The following is a 19,802-nucleotide window of genomic DNA, read 5'->3' as shown; positions in this document are numbered from 1 at the left end:
TTGATAGTACTAGCTTACGTCACCATACGGTAGATTACAGTTATGAATGAAATCCTGAAAAATTATCTTTTGATGTGAAAAAGTGTGAAAAACTAAAGAAATTTGATTTTTGTGAATTTCTTTGTATACATTATTAAATAGGTGCACTGAATAGACCTTATTCACTAACCCCGGACAGCGCCATATTGTTGACATACCGTCCTGCAGCTGACAACTATAGTGCACGGCCTTATTGTCGTTTCTGTTCCATTACAAAATAGCGATAGTGATGACAGCAATAAAAACCCCAGAGTTGTTGTTTGTATGCTGCCGTTAATGCCTGTAATAATAAACAAAAGAAAAAACGAGGTGAACAGACTTTGCTGTGAGGAGCTGTCAGAAAGTTTCACCTGTCTCTCCTAACTATCCACACATCTCCTGTGCTGCTGACGTATACTCCGTCTCGCTCCCTTCAGGTCTGTGGACGGTAGAGATAGAAACAAACCACGGGGGCTTTATTGCTGTCATCACTACAGCCATGTGTAACGCAGGTCACCATCCGAACACGATTGGAACGATACAGGTAACGCTAACGGTGGCTAGCTTCCTATAAACTCTGCTCTTACATAGGCTGTCACTTAAAGCGGCTGCACTATGTCAACAACATGGCGGCAGTGGGCGTGCCCGTACGTGAGTGACGTCAATCGAATAAGGTCTATACCCAGGTATGTGAGCTAAAATAAAATAGAAGTCGTTTTTGGGTTCAGCTCATCTTTAAAAATGAAGGAAAATCCACATTGAGGTGTTAGAAGGCAAATAACACAGAATTGTACGTCCACTGCTGTCATCTGAGGGATCAGAGGTATCCACATGTTGATAAGGAACCATCTAAATAACCCTCCCCTTATGATCCTCCTTACTCACTGTCTCTCATCTTTCTCTTTCTTTATCCCTTCATCTGTTCGCAGACTACCGGCCAAATGGTCGAGACTTCCAGAGCTCCACGTTATCCGTCCCTGAGCAGGTGATGTCGTCCAACCACTGCTCACGGTCAGCCGATATAAACCGGGCGCGTTCACGATCTCCAAGCGTTCCCCCACCCTCCAGGTAACTAATGCTCAGCCCAACAACACTAGGCTGACCATTGGTTTTTGGGCATTCACCGTTTTATTGTGTGTTTGTGTTTTTAGGTGCTCCTACGTTCATGTGATGATGTATACAGTACATCACGTGTGTCTTTTGTGAACTTTTATTTGTTGAAGCAAGATGCCCAAATTTCCATAGTGATCCACAAACATGTATAAATTAAGGGTAGTGTACGCTGCAATAGCTTGGAGGACAGGAGTATTCCAGGTTAAATGAAGGGTAGTGTACACTGTAATAGCTTGGAGGACAGGAGTATTCCAGGTTACTTTACATCACTGGGAGCTTTTGGTTGTAGCACTATGCTAATTGCATTGACTGCCAAAATAATGCCACGTCACCCGTATGCAGTTTAATGTGGATCTGAGATGATATTTCTCAAGTTCATATGGAAATACCGCACGTAAAGGTGAGGCCATGTATCCCCTGGCCATCAGGGGTGAGTGTGTGGTGTGTACAATACAAGGGGGGTGATCCAGTCCACTTCTGTCATACAGCAGAAGTCTGGACCCGGCCTATGACCCCGGGCCTTCTCAGTACACCTCTTCCACTAGAGTGGACCACCGCAGTGCGTCCGAAGACAACTACTCACCTGACAGGTACACACCCTGCAGCTTACACTCCATGAATGCGTACAGTAGCTGCATGCACACGCACATGCCAGCATGCATGAGCCGATACCGACAGGGAGAAGCGGGTGCTGATAGACATGCAGATACAGTAGATGTTGATGCACGCACGCACGCACAAGTGCATACAGTACATGCACTTATGCACGTCGCCGTTTCGCCTGAAACTCTCCGGAAAGCCGATCTCGTTGTGGTGCTTTCACCTGTCTGTTCTTCCAGTTCTTAAAGACCGACCCGCTCCATTCACAGGAAACTCTAGACAAAAATGTGCTGAGCTGGGCGTCTGGGTAGTGTAGAGGTAAAAGCACTTGCCGACCTGGGTTCAATTCCCGGTAGCGGTACTTCTGGCTCAATCTGGGAGCCCAGAGTCTATTTCTGCACGTAAATAGACTCTGGGACAGCCGTACCTGTTTTTTAGGCTTCCTGTACAATGCGGATCTTCCGCCCCGGACTTCCACTTCCACACAGCGGTGCCTTTTAAAAACATCCATTGCGTCACTTTTATTTTGAATGCTAAACGCCAAAATTCATATATATTCACTAGCGTTCACTATATATATATATATATTATATATATATATATATTCACTAGCGTTCTGGACCAGAACTCTTATATTCACCGGTACAACAACAGAGCGGCACTGCGCGGAGGCAGAAGTCCCGGGTGGAAGATTCGCGCTGTACAGGAAGCCTAAAAAAAGGTACGGCTGGGTTCCCAAATGCCTTCTGGCTTGGGCAGACGTTCATACAGACACAATTGGCCGTGTCTGCGGGTGGGAATGGTGCCTCCTCTGCTCAGCCGCTGCCCCTGTTTGGGGAGGAGGGGAACTGGGGGGAATAGCGTGGTCCTCCCACACGCTACATCCTGCCAGTGAAAGTCCTCCCTGTCAGGTGAAAAGAAGCGACTGGTGACTGCACATGTATCGGAGGAAGCATGTGCTAGTCTACGGCTCTCCCCAGATCAACAGAGAGGGTTTAGCCACGAGACAAGGAATTGGCCAAGTACAATTGGGGTGAAAATGGGAGGAGGGGGGGGCATGAGTGTTTCCTCTATACCTCTATGCCTTCTTCCTCTCTGCGTTTGTTTTCCTGTATTCTGAGAATAGCATTACTCCGAATCTCCGAAACTAGTTAACACAATGGCAGTTGCACATAATGCGGATGTGAGAATGAGTTTTAATATTAGCTCGTCATGTCAGAGAGAGGGAACTGAAGTGATGTCTCCAGGAAGAGAGAGAGATACGTGCTGAAGTCCCTCCAGTAGATACTCTCTTTCATTTGTCATCCACTTTGGAAATTGTTGGGAATTTATTCAAATAATTACCAGCAGGATATACAGGATGCATATATATATATATATATATATATATATATATATATATATATATATATATATATATATATACTGTATATATGTATATCCCGGTGCTTCTCCATTTCTGCAGAAAAAGTTGTGTATATTTTCATGTATATCACCCCCTTTATGACTATGAGAGAGGTGGTCAAGGGGAAATGGTCAGTTATCCTCCATCAGCACTTACACTCTGTGAGGCTTGGTGAATGTTGCTCCAAGACATAAGAGTCCACTCAGAGCCTTGGCACCGCCATGCCACAGCTACTTTCCCCCGTCCAATTAACTTTATTTGATATTTCTGAGGCATGGCCTAAATCAGCCTCAGACACAGGAAATGCACTTATCTAAATTGTCTGGGACAGTGCTCACTTGAGTATATTTCAGCTGCTTTAATTAACCACTTCCGGTTATTTATTGAAAACCGTTGAAAATGACACAGGAAGCAGGAAATGAGTCATGGGGAATTTGGATTGGTCCCAGAACTCCTCCAATAATAAAACGTCTTGTTGACTTTTGGTAGCTTTCTGTGTGGCTGCTATTTGTAACTTGTGTAAATTGTTATGTATGTTTTGTTTTTTTTTGTTTATGTACCACTACCTTTTGTGACATGCTGTTGAAAATGTGGCTGTAAGAGAGATCTTACAGTGTGTATTGTAATGTTTATGATGTTAACACCTATAAGGGAAAGAAAGTTCTTTAATCATACGAAAGGTCTAGATTAGTTCTAAATCTCACCATAGAGGTGACAACACACAGGTTTAGGCAGTTCCTTCCTTTCCTTGTTTAGTGTGAACACTGCTGGTTTGTTAGGCGCACCACATCCATCCGTCTCTGTGAGAGAGGTGAGGAAGACATCTCTCCTCACCATCCTATTTCTCAGCATTATCTTCTTTGCCTATTCTTCCTCTTCGTCAACACTATTCCATCAGCCTATCCTCTGAGCGCTCTCATCGTCAACACTATTCCATCAGCCTATCCTCTGAGCGCTCTCATCGTCAACACTATTCCATCAGCCTATCCTCTGAGCGCTTTCAGTCTCACTATTCCATCAGCCTATCCTCTGAGCGCTCTCAGTCTCTTTATTCTTCCTCTTCATCAACACTATTCCATCAGCCTATCCTCTGAGCGCTCTCAGTCTCTTTATTCTTCCTCTTCATCAACACTATTCCATCAGCCTATCCTCTGAGCGCTCTCAGTCTCTTTATTCTTCCTCTTCATCAACACTATTCCATCAGCCTATCCTCTGAGCGCTCTGTTTCTCTTTGCCCTCTGCCTGTGTGTCTGTCTATTTCCATTTCCTTCACTCCCCTCCCTCAGCATCATCTCAGAGCCATCTCTCTCTTGTCTCCTCCCTCCATGTGGTCGCAGCCATTTTCTCACCCTACCTCCAACCAGACATACTCAGCCTATTGATGATCCTCAAAAGGACCCCAGGTAGACCTTTACCTGAGCATGCATGAAGCCCCGCCTCTCCTCCCACCACCCACCACTTTCCAACCCAACAAACCCCCTTCCTCTTCTGGAAGCTGCCCACCAAAGCTTCAACTCTGGTTGTTGGCACTGTATGGCACTGGCATTATGGCACATTTTCTATCGCTGTAGTCTATTGCAAAGGTACTTTGCAATAGACTGCCACTTTGCATTACTAGGCCATTGTCAGTGCCATCAGTGTTGTGTTGTGCTGTGTTGTAGTTGTAAGGTATATATTTCTCCTGCACAAGGACAAATACATACGTCGTGTGTGCCAGTGTTCAGTAGTAGTAACAATAGAATAGAACAGAAGAGCAACTCTAGGGCCGTTCACTTTATCCATCCAGTATCAGCATCGCTCACTCTCTCCTCATTTCACAATCATAAACACAAGCATTCCTCCCACAGACACTTTTGACCACATAATATCATTTGAGTATGATTGACTGTAAGGCAAGCAATTTTCTAATCTGTCTTTTGATTTCAATCACCAGGGAAGTCACTACATGTATGGCAATACTGTGAATGGATAAGTGGCCCATGGGTTTTTGTGTTTATGAAGTTTTGTCCAGCAGAAGTGGTTTCACCTGCCAATCATGTTGGTACTGTACATTTTAGTGTACACAATCCTTGAATATTGTGTATGAAATCACTGCAGGTCTCTGGGATAGTAGAAAAGGTGTTCTTCAATAAAGGGAATGCAAGAAGGGTATTCCAGCTTTTCCATTGCAGGTCCCCCCCCCCCTCTTCTGGTGAAATAATAATGCTGACCAGTTGTGATATTTTTCCGCCAGCCGCAACCACCGTGTGTCCCCCATCTGCCGAGAGGAAGCAGTCAGGTTACTGCGTTCCACTAGGATGTCCCGCGCTTATTCTGAGGGCGCCTATTCCTCCGACTATGACTTTGAGAGGTATTGACATGCAGTACCGCTATATCTGTGCATCCGCCATCTTGTGGTCTCCTCAAGTTGTCCCTCGTCCGTCTTTTATTTATCCGTGGTCGTGAAATGTGATGACGGAAAATGATATCCTGTCCGATATCGCTTTTTGTAAAGGAGTCATCAGAGCTCTAGAGAAGTTGTGATGATACACAGCTGCTTCTGTATGCTGAGCACCGAGGCCTGGAGTGCTTTGTGTCTGTATGCTGAGCACAGAGGTCTGGAGTGCTTTGTGTCTGTATGCTGAGCACTGAGGCCTGGAGTGCTTTGTGTCTGTATGCTGAGCACCGAGGCCTGGAGTGCTTTGTGTCTGTATGCTGAGCACTGAGGCCTGGAGTGCTTTGTGTCTGTATGCTGAGCACTGAGGCCTGGAGTGCATTGTGTCTGTATGCTGAGCACCGAGGCCTGGAGTGCTTTGTGTCTGTATGCTGAGCACTGAGGCCTGGAGTGCTTTGTGTCTGTATGCTAAGCACCGAGGCCTGGAGTGCTTTGTGTCTGTATGCTGAGCACTGAGGCCTGGAGTGCTTTGTGTCTGTATGCTGAGCACTGAGGCCTGGAGTGCTTTGTGTCTGTATGCTGAGCACTGAGGCCTGGAGTGCTTTGTGTCTGTATGCTGAGCACCGAGGCCTGGAGTGCTTTGTGTCTGTATGCTGAGCACTGAGGCCTGGAGTGCATTGTGTCTGTATGCTGAGCACCGAGGCCTGGAGTGCTTTGTGTCTGTATGCTGAGCACTGAGGCCTGGAGTGCTTTGTGTCTGTATGCTGAGCACCGAGGCCTGGAGTGCTTTGTGTCTGTATGCTGAGCACCGAGGCCTAGAGTGCTTTGTGTCTGTATGCTGAGCACCGAGGCCTGGAGTGCTTTGTGTCTGTATGCTGAGCACTGAGGCCTGGAGTGCTTTGTGTCTGTATGCTGAGCACCGAGGCCTGGAGTGCTTTGTGTCTGTATGCTGAGCACTGAGGCCTGGAGTGCTTTGTGTCTGTATGCTGAGCACCGAGGCCTGGAGTGCTTTGTGTCTGTATGCTGAGCACCGAGGCCTGGAGTGCTTTGTGTCTGTATGCTGAGCACCGAGGCCTGGAGTGCTTTGTGTCTGTATGCTGAGCACTGAGGCCTGGAGTGCATTGTGTCTGTATGCCGAGCACCGAGGCCTGGAGTGCTTTGTGTCTGTATGCTGAGCACCGAGGCCTGGAGTGCTTTGTGTCTGTATGCTGAGCACCGAGGCCTGGAGTGCTTTGTGTCTGTATGCTGAGCACCGAGGCCTGGAGTGCTTTGTGTCTGTATGCTGAGCACTGAGGCCTGGAGTGCTTTGTGTCTGTATGCTGAGCACTGAGGCCTGGAGTGCTTTGTGTCTGTATGCTGAGCACCGAGGCCTGGAGTGCTTTGTGTCTGTATGCTGAGCACTGAGGCCTGGAGTGCTTTGTGTCTGTATGCTGAGCACTGAGGCCTGGAGTGCTTTGTGTCTGTATGCTGAGCACCGAGGCCTGGAGTGCTTTGTGTCTGTATGCTGAGCACCGAGGCCTGGAGTGCTTTGTGTCTGTATGCTGAGCACCGAGGTCTGGAGTGCTTTGTGTCTGTATGCTGAGCACTGAGGCCTGGAGTGCTTTGTGTCTGTATGCTGAGCACTGAGGCCTGGAGTGCTTTGTGTCTGTATGCTGAGCACTGAGGCCTGGAGTGCATTGTGTCTGTATGCTGAGCACCAAGGCCTGGAGTGCTTTGTGTCTGTATGCTGAGCACTGAGGCCTGGAGTGCTTTGTGTCTGTATGCTAAGCACCGAGGCCTGGAGTGCTTTGTGTCTGTATGCTGAGCACTGAGGCCTGGAGTGCTTTGTGTCTGTATGCTGAGCACTGAGGCCTGGAGTGCTTTGTGTCTGTATGCTGAGCACTGAGGCCTGGAGTGCTTTGTGTCTGTATGCTGAGCACCGAGGCCTGGAGTGCTTTGTGTCTGTATGCTGAGCACTGAGGCCTGGAGTGCATTGTGTCTGTATGCTGAGCACCGAGGCCTGGAGTGCTTTGTGTCTGTATGCTGAGCACTGAGGCCTGGAGTGCTTTGTGTCTGTATGCTGAGCACCGAGGCCTGGAGTGCTTTGTGTCTGTATGCTGAGCACCGAGGCCTAGAGTGCTTTGTGTCTGTATGCTGAGCACCGAGGCCTGGAGTGCTTTGTGTCTGTATGCTGAGCACTGAGGCCTGGAGTGCTTTGTGTCTGTATGCTGAGCACCGAGGCCTGGAGTGCTTTGTGTCTGTATGCTGAGCACTGAGGCCTGGAGTGCTTTGTGTCTGTATGCTGAGCACCGAGGCCTGGAGTGCTTTGTGTCTGTATGCTGAGCACCGAGGCCTGGAGTGCTTTGTGTCTGTATGCTGAGCACCGAGGCCTGGAGTGCTTTGTGTCTGTATGCTGAGCACTGAGGCCTGGAGTGCATTGTGTCTGTATGCCGAGCACCGAGGCCTGGAGTGCTTTGTGTCTGTATGCTGAGCACCGAGGCCTGGAGTGCTTTGTGTCTGTATGCTGAGCACCGAGGCCTGGAGTGCTTTGTGTCTGTATGCTGAGCACTGAGGCCTGGAGTGCTTTGTGTCTGTATGCTGAGCACTGAGGCCTGGAGTGCTTTGTGTCTGTATGCTGAGCACCGAGGCCTGGAGTGCTTTGTGTCTGTATGCTGAGCACTGAGGCCTGGAGTGCTTTGTGTCTGTATGCTGAGCACTGAGGCCTGGAGTGCTTTGTGTCTGTATGCTGAGCACCGAGGCCTGGAGTGCTTTGTGTCTGTATGCTGAGCACTGAGGCCTAGAGTGATTTGTGTCTGTATGCTGAGCACTGAGGCCTAGAGTGATTTGTGTCTGTATGCTGAGCACCGAGGCCTGGAGTGCTTTGTGTCTGTATGCTGAGCACTGAGGCCTAGAGTGATTTGTGTCTGTATGCTGAGCACTGAGGCCTAGAGTGATTTGTGTCTGTATGCTGAGCACTGAGGCCTGGAGTGCTTTGTGTCTGTATGCTGAGCACTGAGGCCTGGAGTGCATTGTGTCTGTATGCTGAGCACTGAGGCCTGGAGTGCATTGTGTCTGTATGCTGAGCACTGAGGCCTGGAGTGCTTTGTGTCTGTATGCTGAGCACTGAGGCCTAGAGTGCTTTGTGTCTGTATGCTGAGCACTGAGGCCTAGAGTGATTTGTGTCTGTATGCTGAGCACTGAGGCCTAGAGTGATTTGTGTCTGTATGCTGAGCACTGAGGCCTAGAGTGATTTGTGTCTGTATGCTGAGCACTGAGGCCTGGAGTGCTTTGTGTCTGTATGCTGAGCACTGAGGCCTGGAGTGCTTTGTGTCTGTATGCTGAGCACTGAGGCCTGGAGTGCTTTGTGTCTGTATGCTGAGCACTGAGGCCTGGAGTGCTTTGTGTCTGTATGCTGAGCACTGAGGCCTAGAGTGCTTTGTGTCTGTATGCTGAGCACTGAGGCCTGGAGTGCTTTGTGTCTGTATGCTGAGCACTGAGGCCTGGAGTGCTTTGTGTCTGTATGCTGAGCACTGAGGCCTGGAGTGCTTTGTGTCTGTATGCTGAGCACTGAGGCCTGGAGTGCTTTGTGTCTGTATGCTGAGCACTGAGGCCTGGAGTGCTTTGTGTCTGTATGCTGAGCACCGAGGCCTGGAGTGCTTTGTGTTGCTGTAAGTACACTAGTTGTACAGTATAGTGCTGGCCTGCGGATGTTTCTGTTGATGTCCCTATGTATGTCCCCATGTACCCTACCTCAACGGTATGTTGATCAGTCGTGTGTGCGATTATTAGTGTTGTCACTTTTTATATGTATGAGTGACTGCTTATTGCTCACCCATACAGTGGCATGATGCATTACTCCGGGCTGCACAGTAACCCTGTCAATTCTGTGTTTGCCTTTTCGCTTACTGTTGTTGCATCTGGTCAGACCGGGCTGCTAGGCCAGGCCAAGCACCCATCTAACACCCATCCATCCCCAGGACCCTCGCCAGTGTCCTGGCGAGCCAATGAAAAGAGAGCTGGCATTGCCCCCTCCAGAGAAAGTCTGCAAATGACTTCTGCCTGCTGCCACCTGGCTCTCAGTCAGAAATCACATGACGCATTGGTGCCATTCTTCTCCTCTCCAGGAGTGAAAAAGTGATGAGTCGTCAGAACTCAGCCCGAGAAGGCTGACTGACTTTATGAAAGTGTCACAAAGTTTCCCTCAGGCCCAGCCTGGCTCGTCTAGATAGCCATTAACAAGAGCTCGCCGTCTCCATCTCCGTCTCTGTCTCTGTCTCTGTCTCTCTCTCACACTCTCTTTTTGTCTGAGCTGGCAGAGAAAAGAAAGTGGCTGGTGTCTCCACGTGGCAATCGAGCTAAGGGATCAAATAGATTCCCCTTCTCTTTTCAAACAGTGACTGTTTGAAACGGTTTGTTTCCATCTGCATTCAGATGGAGTAGAAGCAAGCAACCGAGAGAATAGAAGAGAAAGTAGGGCAGAGGAAAGAAAACATGGCACCTGGACAGAGGAAAAGGAGACAGAGCTGTGGAACAGAGAGAAAACAGAGAGCATTAGTCTCTTAGTTAGTTTAGCTGATTTCCCCGAGAACTGACAACATATTTTTCATGGTTGTGTTGTTTAAGTGCATCTCCCTGGAGTTGACCTTGAGTGGGGTATAACCTGCAGAGTATAGGCAACAAAACAGCTATTCCAAGCACAAAGAAACTCATATTTTGGCCTCACTTTAAATCCCATGAGATTACAGTGAACAGTGATATTCCAATGAGCCTTGCAAAAGAGATATATATGGTAGCTGTATCTCTGTATCCATCAAACCACACCTAAGGAGTTGTTTGATTCATAACAGACATTACCTTCACATTACCAATAAATCCCTGTCCATAACGACCTTATGATGGGAGCACTAATGATTATGATGATCATCATCACCGTGAATGATCGTAAAAAAAGACAAGAAAAAAGATTGAGGCTACTTAAGGTCACTGACTGATGAGCCACTGTTTTGCTACGGGATACAAAGGAGCATCTCCTCTACTGGACAATCCTTCACACTGCAAATGGCTTGCAGACACTACTAGATTGTGACAAGATTGACCTACTCCAGTCAAATTTATAACATTCTGTGAGTTTGTCAACAAATTAGTTACTTAAAGCTGCATTCAGCGATGTTTTTGTGTTCAAATAAGTGTTAAATGGCTCTATATTCTGACAGCAATCACTGAAATAGTGTGTTTGGTCAGTGACTTGAAACCCCCAACCCCCCACTGTCCTCTATCTCTCTCCTGTAGTCCTGCAGGCAGGGCGGACGTATCTCCTGTCCTCTATCTCTCTCCTGTAGTTCTGCAGGCAGGGCGGACGTATCTCCTGTCCTCTATCTCTCTCCTGTAGTGCTGCAGGCAGGGCGGACGTATCTCTGCAAGCGTAACTCATAGAGACTCACGGATGACGGCATTGGATTCGGGGTGAAAAAATACATCATATAGTCCTTTGCAGGGATCGCGATCTGACCTTCCGTTTCCAAGAAATTGGCAACTTTTCTCTGATTGGATAGTTTGAGGCCAAAATTTTTCACCCCAAATCTAGTGTCCTCTAGAGAGAGAGTGGCGTCAGCGGAGGACCAAAATGCAAGAATCATTAGCCAATGAACAGCCAGGAATGGGTCTCGCGCTACTTTTGCATGTTAAAATAAAACTGATAATGTACAATTTGATTCATTTCAAGGGATGAAAAACCCTTTCAAAGTACAACACTGTCTATTTTGATGCAACTCGACAGTGCTGCTTTTTTTACTCAAGAGTTCCACTTTCTACTTCCTGGAAAAAAACTGGTCCATTGGAGTGAATGGAGATGTCGGAACTGTTCTATTATACGGCTCTGCCCAAATCCAATGCCGCCATCCGTGAGTCCGAGTTACGCTTGCAGAGATACGTCCGCCCTGCCTGCAGGACTACAGGAGAGAGATAGAGGACAGTGGGGGGTTGGGGGTTCCAAGTTACTGACCAAACACTCTTATTTCAGTGATTGCTGTCCGAATATAGAGCCATTTCACACTTATTTGAACACAAAAACATTGCTGAATGCAGCTTTAATTAATCTTTTGGTGTCTGGTAGCCCTAGTAGAAGCAGCTGTCAGATTATTGTACCGTACAGACACTAACATGTCTTCTGTGTTTTGGGATATAATTCGTATAATGGGTTGATGAAATAGTATTTATTTTGAGAATCAGACATTTATAGCCATTTGCAGGGATTATGTAATATTTATTAATTTAAACCGATAAAGAATTTAATTTACACAATTTACTTAACATTATGCATGATTGTCACATCTAAACCCCTATTATATGTGTCACAGTTACACATAGAACCTTAATAGAACCTTGGAATATATATTAGTATTAAGCAGGCTAATTTCAATATTCTGATATATTCTGATATGTAGTGTGCGATTGGTGGAAATGCATTTTTTTCCTGTAACATTATTTTTATGCAATACCTCTGTACAATATCAATGAATTTATCTACTTGTGAAACCTCACCTGCTTTTTCCACCAGCTCTCCAGGACGACAAGATCTTCCTCATCCTCACCTGTGCCAAAAATATAACATTTATTTTAAATCTACTGATTTAATTACTCTTTCATAATGACAGGTCATCTTTTCACGAAATAACAGGTCTAATACTTCAGATGCATTGTAAAGATACACATAGATGACTTTCCTTTCACATGTCTCTTCAGTAGTATACAGTTAGTCTACCTCAAACAGAGCACATTCAAATGAGCACTCACCCATCACCCACAGAGGGATCACACACACATGGTCCCTGCCAGTGAGACACCCCAAGTACTCCACTGCTCTGCCAGTGGCTCCATATACAGGACAGTGCCATGCAGGGCCTACCTAACCCTCTGTCCATACTCTCCACATTCAAATCCATCATTCAGCTACTCTCAGAAAATAATAGTTTCTCTAGTATTTATATGTGTAGTCAACACTGAATATAATTCTATGATATCCAAAATGGCCACCTCAGGTCCCATAGACCATTTTGGATGTAATGGAATCAATGTATTGTCAACTATGCATTCCTGTAACCTGACAAAGGCTATTCTAGTCGAAACATGCTGTCTTTCTAACATTGAAGTTCTCCAAGGCGAGCTGAATGATTTCATTGTCTTGGTTCACTTTGACTCATGCAGCTTGGAGGAGCTGCGAGGTTGCGGCAGCTTTACTCTCTCCACCCTGCCAGCATACTGTCCCTGCCCTGTGGGGTCCCACTGAGTGCCTGCCTATCTCTCACTCACCTCCATAGGAACCACGGAGCCATGGATAGACACGAGTATCACAGCAGGTCCCGCTCTGCAGACCAGCGGCCCACTATAGAGCACCCCACGTCCCGCTCGCGCTCCACCGAACGCCCCCACGACTCGACGCTTATGAGGTCCTCCATGCCGTCTCTGCCATCTGGGAGGTCAGCGCCTCCCTCACCCGCCTTGACGAGGTGTGACCCAGATCAGAGACGCAAAAGCTAGTTCAGCGCCGAGGCGGACTGGAGTTTTAGTTATCCAAATGTTTCTGTGGAGTCAGAAGTGATCTTATTGGTTAAGTTCAACCTAAATGAGCGGAGTAAAAAAACGATACATTCAAAGAACCACAAAGTAATGTTAGACTGAAGCCCAGTGAAAAAGACAAGAGGTAAGAAAGGACAAGGAAGTTGCCAATATTATGGAGTCTTCTAACCTGAAAAAATAAATAAATAAACAAACAAATAAAAACGAAATAAAAAAAATGCTACCTAGACATGCTAAGTTATCTTGGTTAGCTAGTGAGCTTGCTGACCTTACAAGTTAATTCAAGCCATACTAGCCTTAGCCTACAGCTATCTAGGTTAACTTTCCAAGATTATGAATGCCATGATCATGAATGAGTAGAAACAAAATAAGTCATTGCCATTGGAGTTCCTTCTTAGCCAATTCAAGTTTGCCAGATAGCTATGTGAAAAATGGATTATTTGACTCCGCCCATTGATGTCTAACTCAGCCAGTAAGATGCCTATGTAGCTGAAACTTTAACCTGCCGCACAGAACTCGCCCCATGAGTTCCCACCCACCCCACGCCTCACTAATCCACAGAATGACCCCGAAAAAGCACCTCACTGCCACCTACCACCCCTCCACCCTGCTGTACCTCCCCTGCACCTCCCCACCCCTCACAACTACCCACCCAACCTCACCACTTTTATGTTTTTCCCCCAAAAGCAGCAGTGCTGTATTGTATTTACCCATGTGGCAGGCAGGCACAAAACACCTGACACTGTAGATACAGCGCTGACTTGCTTTGCTTTGGAACACACTGCTCATACGCTTGCGTGAGTATAGCAGTGATGGGCCCACATTTATACTTTTATTTTCATTTCAATACTAACATCACCTGATGCCGTTTATCCCGTGATGGCATTCTGTGTCTTTTGTTTTGAGTTCAAGCCTTTTGGGGACTGTCTGAATGCAGGTCACACTGCTCTGCTGTCTCTGCATTGAACTCCTTTCTCCTTGCAGCTTGATGGCTCGACCGTACATGCGATTCACACCTGGCATCTTTTATTGCAGATCAGTGCACTACAGTTGATGCGCCCCTTCACTCCCATGTCATGTGCCAAATCTCATTGCTCATTTTGCATGATTTACATATTTGGAGATATACTGTATGTCACATTGCAAGGTTTCACATTATTAGGATTCTGCTACCTTCATGCAAAACCATTTGGATTAGGTGAAACCATGTCAAGCTACTGCCAACACTTTAGCTCATGCCTGAATGTGTGCAGATGCAGGTATGTGTAAGAGTGTTCACTCAGAGAGCTGCTGTCACGCAAATGCTACAAAAACACATTTTGTATGATACCTTGATGTACCCACTTTTGTCACTGTATCGATGCATTTGTGGTGTCACACAGTAGATTTTGCATATCAAAATCTTTAAAACAAGTATGTTGATCTCTCAGTTGTGCACTAGTACAAGTACCTCTACTGATCCTAACTCAGGACAGCATCTCTTGTTAAACATTACAGTGACTGACATCGAAACCAGTATATATGTGAACTGCCATATACTATACAGCAGGGATACTCAACTTGCTTTGCCCGGGGGCCACTTTCGTGTAATGATAGAAGGCCAGGGGCCAGTTAATAAACAAACAATATACATTTTTCTGTAGTGGATTGTAGGTTTTTGGGGTGTCAGCCGGAGTTTAGTTTGACAATGCTGTGCACACCGGATAGTTAGTTAGGTTAAGTTAGTTAGGTTAAGTACATACATAAGTGCCTGGGTAGCGAGCAGACAGCGGTATTTGACAATTTAGCAGCTAAACAATCTGAATCCTGCAATGTGTGAACTGCCATATATACTATACACACAGTATGAATCCTGTATATATGTGAACTGCCATATATACTATACAGTATATATGTGAACTGCCATATATATTATACAGTCTGAATCCTGCAATGTATGAACTGCCATATATACTATACAGTATGAATCCTGTATATATGTGAACTGCCATATATACTATACAGTATATATGTGAACTGCCATATATACTATACAATATATATGTGAACTGCCATATATACTATACAGTATATATGTGAACTGCCATATATATTATACAGTCTGAATCCTGCAATGTGTGAACTGCCATATATACTATACAGTATGAATCCTGTATATATGTGAACTGCCATATATACTATACAGTATATATGTGAACTGCCATATATACTATACAATATATATGTGAACTGCCATATATACTATACAGTATATATGTGAACTGCCATATATACTATACAGTATATATGTGAACTGCCATATATACTATACAGTCTGAATCCTGCAGTGTGTGAACTGCCATATATACTATACAGTCTGAATCCTGCAGTGTGTGCCATATATACTATACAGTATGAATCCCCCATCCCCCATCCTCTGATCCTAGATAAGTAGATGTTTCCCCCTTTCCTTTTAGTAGTCACCCCTATTTATTTACTTTTTATCTTCTCCTTTTGTCTTGTTTTACTGATAGTTAATTATTTTGTTAAATTATTTTACAATTCCTTTTGTTTTGTCACACTCTGGGATGTGGGTGCAACGTGGCCGGGCCCTGCATCCAGGATCACCTCTGCTCCAAATGTCTCACTCCGGTGTCCACTGCTCTATGTCCTACAGGGCACCCCCCCGTAGTCTCACTCCGGTGTCCACTGCTCTATGTCCTACAGGGCACACCCCCGTAGTCTCACTCCGGTGTCCACTGCTCTATGTCCTACAGGGCACACCCCCGTAGCGGATCCGTCCAAACCAGCCCCGCCGGTACCCCTATGTCCAGCAGACGAGGTCGGCAACTTCCACAGCTCCCACCCACAGGAAAGGACAGAAGTAAGTCAGCTGGTTCTTTTCTCTTTGCAATGTGGGCTTTACTGTCTTTGGAGTGACTTCAAGACATGTACAGGATATTGAGTGAGGGCCTTATTTCATTGTCTTGAAACAAGATTGTCTACGAAACATCTCTCGTTCTTAAAATGATCTACTCTTTATTTGGCGCCCTAACTGATGTGGGCTGAGGAAGGATTTCTGGTTTTACAGCAGCTGCTGTTATTCACTCTCACTTGCCATTTCCCTGGGAAAGGAAAATGTTACTGGTTGATGGTATCTTTCAATATAGTTCATACCATTGTATTTATTTATTTATTTATTTATTTATTTATTTATTTATTTATTTATTTATTTATTTATTTATTCATTCATTCATTTATTCATTTATTTATTTATTTATTTATCTATCTTTTTTTTGGCATGTGTTTCCTTGGTTTTCCTATATCAGTGTGGCCAGGTGATTCCTGGGAAAGGCTTACATTATATTGTAACCTTGCTATGTAATATTATAATATATTTTATCTGTCTTTTCATTCACTTTTCATTTCCATCTGTAACATCTCTACTCGGTTCCTTTCTCCATTTCTCTCTCAGAAGATGGAGACGAAGGAACAGAGCCTTCTGAAGGTCTGTACCTGAATGTGTGGTTTTAGTCTCTCAGGTTGGGAGTGCTGGTGGACCTGCACCTTATTCTGATGGGCTAAACCTGTCTGCAATGGCGGGTAGCTGGGTTCATTGAGGTTTAAGTTTATACTGGGCTCCTTGAACCCTCCCTCTGTTGCAACTGACCTATATGTCACGTACAGTTACAGAAGTCCTGTGTTGTAGTTACTGTAGACCTGACCGGATTCTACTCTTGATTGTTGTGTTCAAGTGTAGCATTCCTGTTTCTGTGTGATGTTTTTTTATTTGTCCTGGACTGATTTCTTTTTATAATGTGTGTAGCCACAACTAGTCTCTAGTCTCTTAAAACAGACGTGTTGTCTCCCGCAATTTGCAAATGCTCTCGCCTACCTACCTGACACTTCCTGGAGGGGAAAGTTGGTCAAAATTGATGTTAAGGCGGGACATCCACCCAAGGCGGCACATCAACTCATTTCTCCAATCACCTGCCTCGGTTTTGTTTACATGTGTCATGATTGGTTGAATACCATCAAACTGAAGCGTTTTTTTCTTTGGAAGATGACAACTTCCTCTGGCCAAATTTGAATCTATGGTACATTCAAAGATTGTGGAAGAGATGGACTGGCTTGAGAGACTAAGGCACAGCAGTTTGAACTTGCCACATCTTCACCACCGTGAAGTCACATTTGAAGTCATCAAGTGGTGTTTTTGTCTCAGCTCAGACACAGCTCACACAAACATGTTCTGAGTTGTAGTAAAGTGTGTCACCTACTGCGAGAAGAACCGTGATGAAAGGCACGAGTGTTCCACTTGCCTTTCTTTGGGGTGGATGCTGTGAACGAAAGAAACGATTTGATTAGCTTTGCAGTGATTGGATGGGAGCAGCTGGGAGAGAGAGAGAGTGGTAGAGAGAGAGAGAGTGAGGAGGATAGAGAGAGAGAGAGAGAGAGAGAGAGAGAGAGAGAGAGAGGTAGGAAAAAGCCCAGGCATTGCTGGAGAACTTGTCAAAGCACTCCCAGAACTCTTTCATCATTGTCAGAGACCATGAGGGCTTTCCCAGTCTTCTGTACAGCCACCAGCCAGCCAGTCTCTCTCTCTCTCTCTCTCTCTCTCTCTCTGTCTCTCTGTCTCTCTCTCTCTCTCTCTCTCTCCCTCTCTCTCTCTGTTACTCACTCTCTGTTACTCACTCTCTGCCATCGCTCCCACCGTTTTTCTGTATCTGTGCCATTTTTCTATCACCCTTTAAGCCTTTTCCCTGTCTCGACCTCTGTCGCGTCTTTTGGTCGCCTTCTTTCTTTTGTCTTTCTTTGTGAGGCTGTTTACGTGTGTATGTGTGTGTGTGTGTGTGTGTGTGTGTGTGTGAGTGTGTGTGTGTGTGTGTGTGTGTGTGTGTGTGTGTGTGTGTCTCTCTCTCTCTCTGACTCTACCTTTCGAGGCAGTGGCAGTGTGTGGGCAGTGGGGGGAGGTATTGATCTGACCTTGTGCTGAGGCTCCCACTGAGCCGTATGGCACTCAGTTTATGTAATGCAACTGTTTGTGTGTGTGCGTGTGCGTGTGCGTGTGTGTGTGTGTGTGTGTGTGTGTGTTTTAGCCCCTTTATGGACTTAGGATCCATATTATTGCCCCTCGCTGACTTCAGAGAGAAGCTGGAATATTGATAGATCCTGCTGCTTTAGTGTCTCGCCGCTGTGCTTTGAAGTTCAGCCACGCCTCCTGTTGGCATATCGTTCTGTGTGTTATCTGTTTATGGGCATCGACTCCTTAGAGGGAACAGGGGAGGAGCTGAAGTTCAGCCACGCCTCCTTAGAGGGAACAGGGGAGGAGCTGAAGTTCCACCACGCCTCCTGTTGGCACATATCTAATCGTTCTGTGTGTTATCTGTTTATGGGCATCGACTCCTTAGAGGGAACAGGGGAGGAGCTGAAGTTCAGCCACGCCTCCTTAGAGGGAACAGGGGAGGAGCTGAAGTTCCACCACGCCTCCTGTTGGCACATATCTAATCGTTCTGTGTGTTATCTGTTTATGGGCATCGACTCCTTAGAGGGAACAGGGGAGGAGCTGAAGTTCAGCCACGCCTCCTTAGAGGGAACAGGGGAGGAGCTGAAGTTCCACCACGCCTCCTGTTGGCACATATCTAATCGTTCTGTGTGTTATCTGTTTATGGGCATCGACTCCTTAGAGGGAACAGGGGAGGAGCTGAAGTTCAGCCACGCCTCCTTAGAGGGAACAGGGGAGGAGCTGAAGTTCCACCACGCCTCCTGTTGGCACATATCTAATCGTTCTGTGTGTTATCTGTTTATGGGCATCGACTCCTTAGAGGGAACAGGGGAGGAGCTGAAGTTCAGCCACGCCTCCTTAGAGGGAACAGGGGAGGAGCTGAAGTTCCACCACGCCTCCTGTTGGCACATATCTAATCGTTCTGTGTGTTATCTGTTTATGGGCATCGACTCCTTAGAGGGAACAGGGGAGGAGCTGAAGTTCAGCCACGCCTCCTTAGAGGGAACAGGGGAGGAGCTGAGGTTCAGCCACGCCTCCTGTTTGTACATATCTAATTGTCCTGTGTGTTATCTGTTGCATCGACTCCTTAGAGGGAACAAGTGACTCTTCACCTCTTGAACCGCACAACAATCTGCCAGGTGTGTCTGTGTCACTACACATGCAGCCTTTGAACCCTATCTCTAGGAACCCTGACCTGCAATATGGTTTTTCCCTCCTTCGTCTTTATGCAACATGTCATTCTGCATAAAGACTCATTGTTTTAGAGAAACCGTTCATAAATAGCCAAATAATTCCTGGGAACGTATTCATTTTTATTTTATTTTTTATTTTATTTTTGGGGGGGCGGGGCAAGAGTCACACTTATCTGTTAATGTACAGTACATTCATGCACAGGCTTGAATGAGTGGCCAGGCTTTGTTGGCAGAAACTGGAGTTCCCCACCGGTTCCACTTCCTACTTTCCCATCTGTTTATGTGGCATGCGTCTGTCCTTTGACTCTATGGTTCCGTTACTCAACATGCTCATAGCAGTAGTGCTGAATGGCTGAGTAGATTTTCAATTAAGCTTTGTGAAATGCTCTTTTTTCCTAACATTTTAATTCGTCTGTGATCAGTGTGTTCAGAGTGACTTTCTGCAGCCTGATTGGCATATGAAACGGGTACATTATTTGCCCCATGACATTTCTTATGAATTGCGTAGCATAATTAACCACAAATTCCAAGTATTTTATGTGAAAATAGCATTTATGGGCTCAT

The 19,802-nt window shown here is 46.0% G+C and overlaps 1 protein-coding gene across 1 annotated transcript in view; it reads left to right on the top strand.

Moving 5' to 3' along the window:
- Positions 1-19,802, top strand: part of rims2a (regulating synaptic membrane exocytosis 2a) — a gene marked incomplete at both ends in the record, with an annotated part of 176,053 nt that overhangs the window by 89,082 nt on the left and 67,169 nt on the right. The window contains 6 exons of the mRNA XM_083632129.1: positions 948-1,086; positions 4,474-4,539; positions 12,806-12,994; positions 15,821-15,927; positions 16,519-16,551; positions 18,314-19,084. Of these exons, the coding sequence (XP_083488255.1) occupies positions 948-1,086; positions 4,474-4,539; positions 12,806-12,994; positions 15,821-15,927; positions 16,519-16,551; positions 18,314-19,084 (1,305 nt within the window). The remainder of the gene's footprint in view (positions 1-947; positions 1,087-4,473; positions 4,540-12,805; positions 12,995-15,820; positions 15,928-16,518; positions 16,552-18,313; positions 19,085-19,802) is intronic.

The sequence above is a fragment of the Poromitra crassiceps genome (assembly GCF_964638095.1).
Source record: "Poromitra crassiceps genome assembly, chromosome: 1".
Classification (NCBI taxonomy): Eukaryota; Metazoa; Chordata; class Actinopteri; order Beryciformes; family Melamphaidae; genus Poromitra; species Poromitra crassiceps.
This window is presented reverse-complemented; position numbering and strand designations above follow the sequence as displayed.